Source organism: Semicossyphus pulcher, unplaced genomic scaffold (genome assembly GCF_022749685.1).
Source record: "Semicossyphus pulcher isolate SPU_LCO1_2020_fin unplaced genomic scaffold, fSemPul1.0.p SCAF_21, whole genome shotgun sequence".
Classification (NCBI taxonomy): Eukaryota; Metazoa; Chordata; class Actinopteri; order Labriformes; family Labridae; genus Semicossyphus; species Semicossyphus pulcher.
Genome location: NW_027211695.1, coordinates 23,466,332 through 23,476,019, shown reverse-complemented (window position 1 = coordinate 23,476,019; position 9,688 = coordinate 23,466,332). Strand labels below are relative to the sequence as shown.

The 9,688-nt window shown below is 46.7% G+C and overlaps 1 protein-coding gene across 2 annotated transcripts; it reads right to left on the bottom strand.

The window, feature by feature from the left end:
• Positions 1-1,095: 1,095 nt before the first annotated feature.
• hmgb2b (high mobility group box 2b) lies at positions 1,096-9,470 on the bottom strand. 2 transcript variants are annotated; one of them, XR_011308756.1, is made up of 6 exons: positions 9,329-9,470; positions 5,701-5,859; positions 5,104-5,255; positions 2,940-3,114; positions 1,855-2,833; positions 1,096-1,718 (listed from the first exon to the last, which is right to left on the bottom strand). XR_011308756.1 is itself a non-coding variant. In XM_069671835.1 (5 exons), exons 2-5 carry the CDS (start codon positions 5,848-5,850, stop codon positions 2,708-2,710), a joined length of 603 nt encoding a protein of 200 aa, XP_069527936.1. In that variant the 5' UTR covers positions 5,851-5,859; positions 9,329-9,470; the 3' UTR covers positions 1,096-2,707. The 2 variants fall into 2 exon arrangements, 1 of the variants encoding a protein (XP_069527936.1); XM_069671835.1 differs by having other exon boundaries at positions 1,096-2,833.
• Positions 9,471-9,688: the final 218 nt, after the last annotated feature.

Below are 9,688 nucleotides of genomic sequence, written 5' to 3'. Positions count from 1 at the left end.
TCCTGTCTCACTTCATCTGCCCTATCTAATAAAGGCAGAAAGCCAGAAAAATGTATCTGTTAACGTCTTTTGTCCCTGCTTTCATGTGGTGTCAGAACAACTAATAAATACGTTTCCAACTGGGCAAATTCACTAAAACGCCTCCTGAAGTCGGAAAAGCTGGCAAAGTGAGAAAATATTGACACCAGTGCGGGTGACGGACTGAATGTTTAGATGATGGTAAAGAACATTTTAAGACACTGTAACGTCCTGCTGACATGTACGCGCAGTGTAGTATCAGGCTGTAACTGCTGCATGCGAGTTCCCTACAGTAGTTCTCAGAGATGACAGCTTCTTTGCAGCATCCAAGTTGTTTCAAAGCTCATGAACACCAAAGTCAAGACGACGACTTGAAACCTCAGGAAGTAAAACACCTGAGGATCAGGTGGATGAACAGTTTGTTACATTCAACCACATCAGCTTCTCTTCAGGAGAACAGGTGAAGGATTTCCACACAGACGTCCTGTTTGGTGCCACTTGTTGTTCACAGTCCGACTCCAGGTTTCATCTACTACGCAGGTGAGAAACCAGTGACGGTGGCTTCAACCAGGTGTGGTTACAGCCAGAGTCAGGACTCAGACGAGTAGAGCAGACGAGTTTCACAGACCTAAAGAGAACACAGGTGAGCTGGCTCCTGTCACAGCTCCATTCAGGTGAAGAGGTCAGATGCAGAGGCCCAATCCCAATCTCCACCCTAAAGCCTGAGCACTGAACTGTCACAGACACAAGCCGCTTTCCCACTGGTCAAAAAACCTGCTAACACCCGGCTTTTTTGCTTAGTGGTAAAGGTTACAATCTGCATTCAGACCCGGGTCACATGACTCTGCAGTAGAGTAGTAGTAGTAATTAACGCCTTGGCTTGTCAGACGGTGACAGGAGTATACTTCACTGGCAATGGGAAAAGAGACAATCAGCATCTATAAGTGGGTCTTCCCCGGTCTAAAAAACCCGAGTCAACACGCTAAATTTAGGTGGGAAAGGGGTGACAGACAGACAGACAGATAGGAGGAGAGAGAGACAGAGCGAGAGTCAGACACACAGAGTCAGACAGACAGCTTGTGTTCCTTCAGGATGTTTTATTATAAAAGTTGACGTTTCTGAACAAAATAAAAAACATGAGGGGGGGGGAGGGGGTTTCCATGGAAACACGCAGGGCTTGGGGTGGGGTGGGGGTGGGGGGGTGCTGGGGTAACCATGGTAACAGTGAGGGGGTATACTGGTATACTGTCGTCTAGTGTCAGACAGTTTAACATGTGATGACCTCCAACACACACACACACACACGTACGTACACACACTGACACACTCTGTGGTGGTGTGTGCGTTTCAGAGCTACCCGTCTCTCTCTCTCTGTCATCAAGTGATCAATGACTCATTGATCAGATATCAAATTTAAACTATGTATTATTACTTCACATGATGTGTTATTACCTGTGTTATGTGTTATTACCTGTATTATGAGTTATTACCTGTGTTGTGTTATTACCTGTATAATGAGTTATTACCTGTATTATGTGTTATTACCTGTATAATGAGTTATTACCTGTGTTATGTGTTATTACCTGTGTTATTAACTTTATTATGTGTTATTACCTGTATAATAAGTTATTACTTGTGTTATTACTTTTGTTATGTGTCAATACCTTTGTTGTGTTATTACCTGTATAATATGTTATTACCTGTGTTATCGCCTGTATTATGTGTTATTACCTGTATAATGAGCTATTACCCGTGTTATGTGTTATTACCTGTTATGTGTTATTAGCTTTATTATGTGTTATTACCTGTGTTATTACCTGTATAATGAGTTATTACCTGTGTTATGTGTTATTACCTGTATTATGTGTTATTACCTGTATTATGAGTTATTACCTGTGTTATGTTTTATTACCTATGCTGCAGGTGATGTTTGATAACGACTAAGTGAGAAGAACCTGTTTATTTCTGACAGGAAACACATTAACAAAGTGACACTGACCACTTTCTCTTTACTGGCCCTACTCACTGGCAATACTGTTACCATGGAGACAGGAAACAGCTGCCAGAAACAGCTCCTGAATGGCTGGAAGCTGAGCTAACCTTCTACCTCACCTGTCCCTCCTCTTCTTCTCTCCCTAAAAATCAGCTGCAGCACCTGTGTGATGACACACCTGCTAAATACACACGTGAGGCACCGCACCTGGTGAAGATACACGGCTGTGACGCTGCACCTGGTGAAAACGCACAACTGTGGCGCTGCACCTGGTAAAAATGTGCGGCTGTACCTAGTGAAAATGTGCAGCTGTGATGCTGCACCTGGTGAAAATGTGCAGCTGTGATGCTGCACCTGGTGAAAATGTGTGGCTGTGACGCTGCACCTGGTGAAAATGTGCGGCTGTGACGCTGCACCTGGTGAAAATGTGCGACTGTAACAGTGGGTGTCCTGCAGTCAGATCTGAGTGATGTCGCTGCACTGAGCGCATCAAGTCTGTGATTCTGTTTGTTTTAACTCTATGCGTTTCTAATCTGCAGTGAAGCTCCGCCCCCTGCTTCCTCTAGTTTGATCAGCTGTTACAGATCCTCACCTTCACTCTACCTGTCTGTCTGTCCTCTGAAACACACACACCTACCTACCGCTCTCTCTGACACACTTTCAGTCTCTCTCTCATCCAGCTCCTGCTCCTGCTCTCTACTCGTCGTCGTCCTCCTCCTCGTCCTCCTCCTCTCCTTCATCGTCCTCCTCCTCCTCTCCTCCCTGAGCCGAGGACCCGGGGTTCCTGGCATACGTGCCACCGCCACGGTACGCCACCATGTCCTGAGAGACAGACAGGAAGCACGTCAATGCACTGCTGACAGCCACCTGTCTCTATTTCTCCCCTTCCATCTCCCCCCTTCTGTCTCTGTCCCTCCCCCTGTCTCACCCGGTCGTATTTCTCCCGTAGCTTCTGGGCCTTCTCTTCGTACGGGTGTTTCTCAGACTGGGACAGCTTGCTCCACATCTCTCCCAGTTTCTTGGCACAGTCTCCTATAGACAGACCGGGGTACTGCTGCTTCACACTGGGACGGTACTCACTGCAGAACACGAAGAAGGCAGACCTGCACACACACACATACACATGCGTGCGCAGAGGTTAACATAGTGTGCTATTAGCAGGTATTCTTAGCCTGTGTGACGAGGAGGAACCAGTCAGCAATAGTTCAAGAGCAGTGCTAACCAATAAGATCGTTGACTCTCTATTCTGCACTGGCAGAGAAAACACACGAAGAAGAGAACAGGAACAGGAAGTCATCAGGGTCAGGAGTCAGAGGGAGCTGCTGTTACAGAGAAGTGTGTGTGTGTCTGTGTGTGCGTGTGCTGCCCCCTACTGGCTGAGTGATATTAATAGATCAGTGATGCTGATGATGATGCATGTGCTGGGAAAACAGGCAGCAGGTTAAAGGATAACTCGGGATCAGGGAATCACAGAGAACACCTGTCTGAAAACACCTGTGCATTGATAACATGATTAATTACACCTGGATAAAATATGGCGCAGGGAAAAGGACAAAATTAAGACTATTGAGAGGCCGAAGGAGGCTATATCCTTGCCGAAGCCAGCTATTGATCTGGTCAATAATAAGCCGGGTCATTTGTATTCTGTTGTATTTTAGTGGCATATGGGAGCCCAATGCGCTGCATTACCGCCACCAACTGGACACACGTAGGATTTATCTCGATTCTTTTAATGAGTCTTGTTATAAACAGAGAAAGTGATTCCTCTTTCCTTTGCTGACAGTTTATGTACGGTATTGCTGCTTAGACTGTTAATGTGCACAAACATATCCATCCATCCATCTGTTTAATAGTTAATAAGACCATTTACCATTACATTTATATCTACAACAGTTTGTGTACGCCTTGTCCCTCTCTGTAAGAGAAGCTCTATTGTATGCGTACTTAAAATTTTTCAAAATCAATACTGTTACCTCTGCTTGGGAGAAATATGGACAAAGTAAAAGTATACTTACTTCAGTAGGACATTCAACTAGTATTCTGTTGATACCTTAATTTTTGTCTGAGATGGCCAGCAGTCATGTCGGTTGTTCACCGTCTCAACTTACTGCGTTTTGGGTGACATCTAGTGGCAGTTCAATGACACTGCATCTTACGTGTAGTCCGATGCAGACCTAATGGCCAGTACCTGATTCTATTACACTATCCATCTAAGCGAACCCTGCTATACTCGATCTTTCTCACTCATAATTAATTGGACTGTACATTCATATTCATAACTCACAGAAAAGAAAAGGCAAATTGACAGCTGGGCTTGACTGAGTACACAAACTGGTGTAATTTTAAATGTAATGGTTAATGGTCTTTATTAAGTATTAAACAGATGGATGGATGGATACGTTTGTGTACATGCATGCTCTAAGCTGCAATACTGTACATAAACTGTCAGTGTCACTGTCACTGTAAATCCTTTACATTGGGCTCCAATACGCCACTAAAATACAACAGAAGAAAATGACCAGTCAAATCAATAGCTAATGTAGCTAGCTTCAGCGTGCTAGTCGCCAGCCTCAGAACCTAATGACCAGCCTAGCAAGTAGCCGATCCAATGGGTTGCAATGTTAGCAGATGACTTGCTGCCCTGGTTGAATGAATAGGCGGTTTCTCATTTACCACCACCGGCCTCTCAGTTACCTGCGCTGGCTTATCATTGGCCAGATCAATAGCTGGCTTCGGCAAGGATATAGCCTCCTTCGGCCTGTCAATAGTCTTAATTTTGTCCTTTTCCCTGCGCGCTTAGCTTGTCTGTAGGTGCACTGCATCCTTTTAGGTTAGACTGGTTACATGTTGGTGGTTTGAGGTTTTTAACAGGAGCTGAATTATCCACAGAGGATAAAACACTTTAAACACACTGTTAAATATTATTCTATATTTATATACAGTTAATATATTCAGCTGCATGTCAGAGCTGGAGCTTCAGCAGACAACACAGCAAAGTTATAATCGTTCAGTTCACACAGGGTCAGTCTACAGCTGTACACGCTGGTATCAGATCAGTGGAATGTCTGGGGACGGGTGTAGCTGGGACTTACGGAGGTCTCTTGGGGGCGTTGGGGTCTTTCCTCTTGCGACCCCTCTTTCCGAAGCCCTTTGGGGGGACGTAGTCTCTCATCTCCCTGTTGTAGCGCACCTTGTCGGCCTTGGCCATGTCCTCGAAACACTTCTTATCATTGGCGGACAGAGCCTGAGGCACAGGGACAGTGTGAGCACATGACCTCTGACCTCACTCACATGCTGTCTGACTGATCTGAGGGCAGAGATAATGAACAACACCACACTCCTGTTCCCATGGAAAACATCAGGCTGTGTGTCCGTAGAAACACGTAGGCTTCTCTCTAGCACATTGAGAGGAGGAGATGTGTCGGCCATCTTTATATACAGTCAGTGGCTGATATATAGGGAAGGGTTCAGACTGTGCTGTTATTGATTATTACTTTTATTGTTGTCAATGTTTTTCTGAGCAGCACTCTGCTCTGTTTACATTAACTGTAAAAAGCCTGTCTGTCTGTTTGCCTGTCTGTCTTTCTGCAACTATCTGTCAACCTGTCTCTCTCTGTACCCGACTACCCCTACTCTCTGCCGGTCTCTCTCTTTCTCTTTTTACCTAAGTGTCTGTCGGCATGTCTCACCTTCCACCTCTCGGAGCACTTCTTGGAGAACTCGGCGAAGTTGACAGACTGCTCGGGGTTCTTCTTCCTGTGTTCCTCTCGACACGTCTGGACGAAGAAGGCGTACGCTGACGTCTTCCCCTTCGGCTTGTTCACGTCTTTACGCATCATACTGGCGGCCTGGCAGACAGACAGGTGGAGGACAGACAGGTAAAGAGGGACTAGATTCAGGTATTATTGATGAAACGGTGCTTTCCTGAAAAAACTGATCAATGATCAGGTGAAAACAGACTGAGAACAGGTGGAGCTGAAGGATCTCTTATTACTGCACATGCTCAAATCACACTGCCATTTGAGCATGTGCAGTAGTCCCATCGCAGCACAGATGACAGGATGAACACGGAGATGACAGGATGAACACGGAGATGACAGGATGAACACACAGATGACAGGATGAATACACAGATGACAGGATGAACACACAGATGACAGGATGAACACAGAGATGACAGGATGAATACACAGATGACAGGATGAACACACAGATGACAGGATGAACACACAGATGACAGGATGAACACAGATATGACAGGATGAATACACAGATGACAGGATGAACACAGATATGACAGGATGAATACACAGATGACAGGATGAATACACAGGTGACAGGATGAACACACAGGTGACAGGATGAACACACAGATGACAGGATGAACACGGAGATGACAGGATGAACACGGAGATGACAGGATGAATACACAGATGACAGGATGAACACAGATATGACAGGATGAACACACAGATGACAGGATGAACACACAGATGACAGGATGAACACAGAGATGACAGGATGAATACACAGGTGACAGGATGAACACACAGGTGACAGGATGAACACGGAGATGACAGGATGAACACAGATATGACAGGATGAACACACAGGTGACAGGATGAACACAGATATGACAGGATGAACACACGGGTGACAGGATGAACACACGGGTGACAGGATGAACACACGGGTGACAGGATGAGCACACGGGTGACAGGATGAACACAGAGATGACAGGATGAACACGGAGATGACAGGATGAACACACAGATGACAGGATGAACACGGAGATGACAGGATGAACACGGAGATGACAGGATGAACACACAGGTGACAGGATGAACACACAGGTGACAGGATGAACACAGATATGACAGGATGAACACAGATATGACAGGATAAACACACAGGTGACAGGATGAACACAGATATGACAGGATGAACACACAGGTGACAGGATGAACACACAGATGACAGGATGAACACACGGGTGACAGGATGAACACACGGGTGACAGGATGAACACAGATATGACAGGATAAACACACAGGTGACAGGATGAACACACAGATGACAGGATGAACACACAGGTGACAGGATGAACACACAGATGACAGGATGAACAGATATGACAGGATGAACACACGGGTGACAGGATGAACACGGAGATGACAGGATGAACACGGAGATGACAGGATGAATACACAGATGACAGGATGAACACAGATATGACAGGATGAACACACAGATGACAGGATGAACACACAGATGACAGGATGAACACAGAGATGACAGGATGAATACACAGGTGACAGGATGAACACACAGGTGACAGGATGAACACGGAGATGACAGGATGAACACACAGGTGACAGGATGAACACACAGGTGACAGGATGAACACAGATATGACAGGATGAACACACGGGTGACAGGATGAACACACGGGTGACAGGATGAGCACACGGGTGACAGGATGAACACAGAGATGACAGGATGAACACGGAGATGACAGGATGAACACACAGATGACAGGATGAACACGGAGATGACAGGATGAACACACAGGTGACAGGATGAACACACAGGTGACAGGATGAACACAGATATGACAGGATAAACACACAGGTGACAGGATGAACACACAGATGACAGGATGAACACACAGGTGACAGGATGAACACACAGGTGACAGGATGAACACACAGGTGACAGGATGAACACACAGATGACAGGATGAACACAGATATGACAGGATAAACACACAGGTGACAGGATGAACACGGAGATGACAGGATGAACACACAGGTGACAGGATGAACACACAGATGACAGGATGAACACACGGGTGACAGGATGAACACAGATATGACAGGATAAACACACAGGTGACAGGATGAACACACAGATGACAGGATGAACACACAGGTGACAGGATGAACACACAGATGACAGGATGAACAGATATGACAGGATGAACACACGGGTGACAGGATGAACACAGATATGACAGGATAAACACACAGGTGACAGGATGAACACACAGGTGACAGGATGAACACACAGGTGACAGGATGAACACACAGATGACAGGATGAACAGATATGACAGGATGAACACACAGATGACAGGATGAACACAGATGACAGGATGAATACACAGACAACAGGATGAACACAGATATGACAGGATGAATACACAGATGACAGGATGAACAAAGAGATGACAGGATGAACACAGATGACAGGATGAACACAGATGCTTGTTAATAAATCGTGAATCAATCACTGTATCGATGTTATAAAAACACTTTATTAAGGTGGAGTGTTCCTTCTACCTATTTTTTTTTTTATTGTCTAAATCAAACCTTGTAAAAGTGCAAATTAAATTTTATTAAAAGCCATATTGGAACATTAACTTTGCCCTGTTAGAATGTGACCCGGTACTTCCCCGGTACGTGCTCTAATCACGGCCCCTCGGTGGTCTGACTGAGGCTGAATAACAAAGAGAACAAAGTGGGGATCCATTTTCTCTTTCGGGGAGCTGGGAGGCCCGCACACCCGGGCTGGAGCCTCCATCAGTCTGCTACTGCGCCAGGACATCCCCCCGGAGCCCGTCCCTTCGCTCCGGCTGAGCCTGGAGCTCTGTGAGCCGCAGAGGAGCAGAAAGGCACAGCTAGCTGCGATGTCTCTGTGAATCTACCGACTGCTGCAGTTAGCTTAGCCGTGCTAACAGGCAGAACAATGGACCACCATTTGCTTCCCGCCCTCTGCAGAGCTAGCCGCCCCATCCCCCTCCGCTAGCAGCAGGCTATCGGGCTAGCAGGCAGAGACGAGTTGGTTTTAAAACACAGTACGTCACAGATCACTCTGAGACTTTGCTTTCATACGGGGAGTTTAAGTCTGAAACATGGCGCGGTTTTTACTCCAAACGGGCGTGTTTGCAATGGAAATAGGATGTCAAAACAGCAGCTACGCATTTTCAACGCAGGGCTCCGGCTGTGCTCCGGAGAGGTCAGCGTTGAATGTACGGGACATGGCTATTTCCTGGCATTCATGCTCAATAATGGGCGTTTCGTGTTTACAACAGCAGCCCGCCGCGTGCACTCATAGCGAGGCACGAGCATGTGAACAAAACTCAACCCGCTTCTGCGACCGTCTTACTCCTCTTTCCAGCCTCGTTCACGGACAATTTAATGACGGTTTTTAAGAAGATAGAGAGAGAGGCACCCGGCGAACCACAGCCAGCTCAGCTCAGTGAAATCAGAGAAAGGCAGCCTGGGTCCGGCAGAGAGCGGGCGAAGCGGGTACTCACTCGTCAGGGGACCGGCTACAGGCTGAAGCACACTTTGGAGCGGTGTTCGGCTTTTTCGGACTCTCGGGTTCTTGTTGTTGTTTGGTGGCTGAAGAAGCGACTGGAGACGTTGGTTCACTTTCAAACTGGGTCGAGCTCGAGCCCGGCACCGCCCCCCAGAAACGCCCCCGTTGGTCATTCCTATTCAGAGGGCGGGAACACGGCCGGCCAACCTGGGCGGAGCACGTCTGATTGCTCATCTGTGATTGGCTCTCGGTAACGCAAGTCAAAGTCTGTAGCTTCACGGCTCCGCCCACCCAGCAATGCCAGCAGGGCGGGAATTCTACACTAACAACAGGGTGGAGCTTGTTTGTCGTACTG

Coding starts and splice junctions, on each gene's coding strand:
- hmgb2b (XM_069671835.1), bottom strand. CDS start 5,850: ATGATGCGTAAAGACGTGAACAAGCCGAAGGGGAAGACGTCAGCGTAC. Junction 3,115..5,103: donor AACGCCCCCAAGAGACCTCC/GTAAGTCCCAGC, acceptor GTGTGTGTGCAG/GTCTGCCTTCTTCGTGTTCT. Junction 2,834..2,939: donor TACGGGAGAAATACGACCGG/GTGAGACAGGGG, acceptor TCTGTCTCTCAG/GACATGGTGGCGTACCGTGG.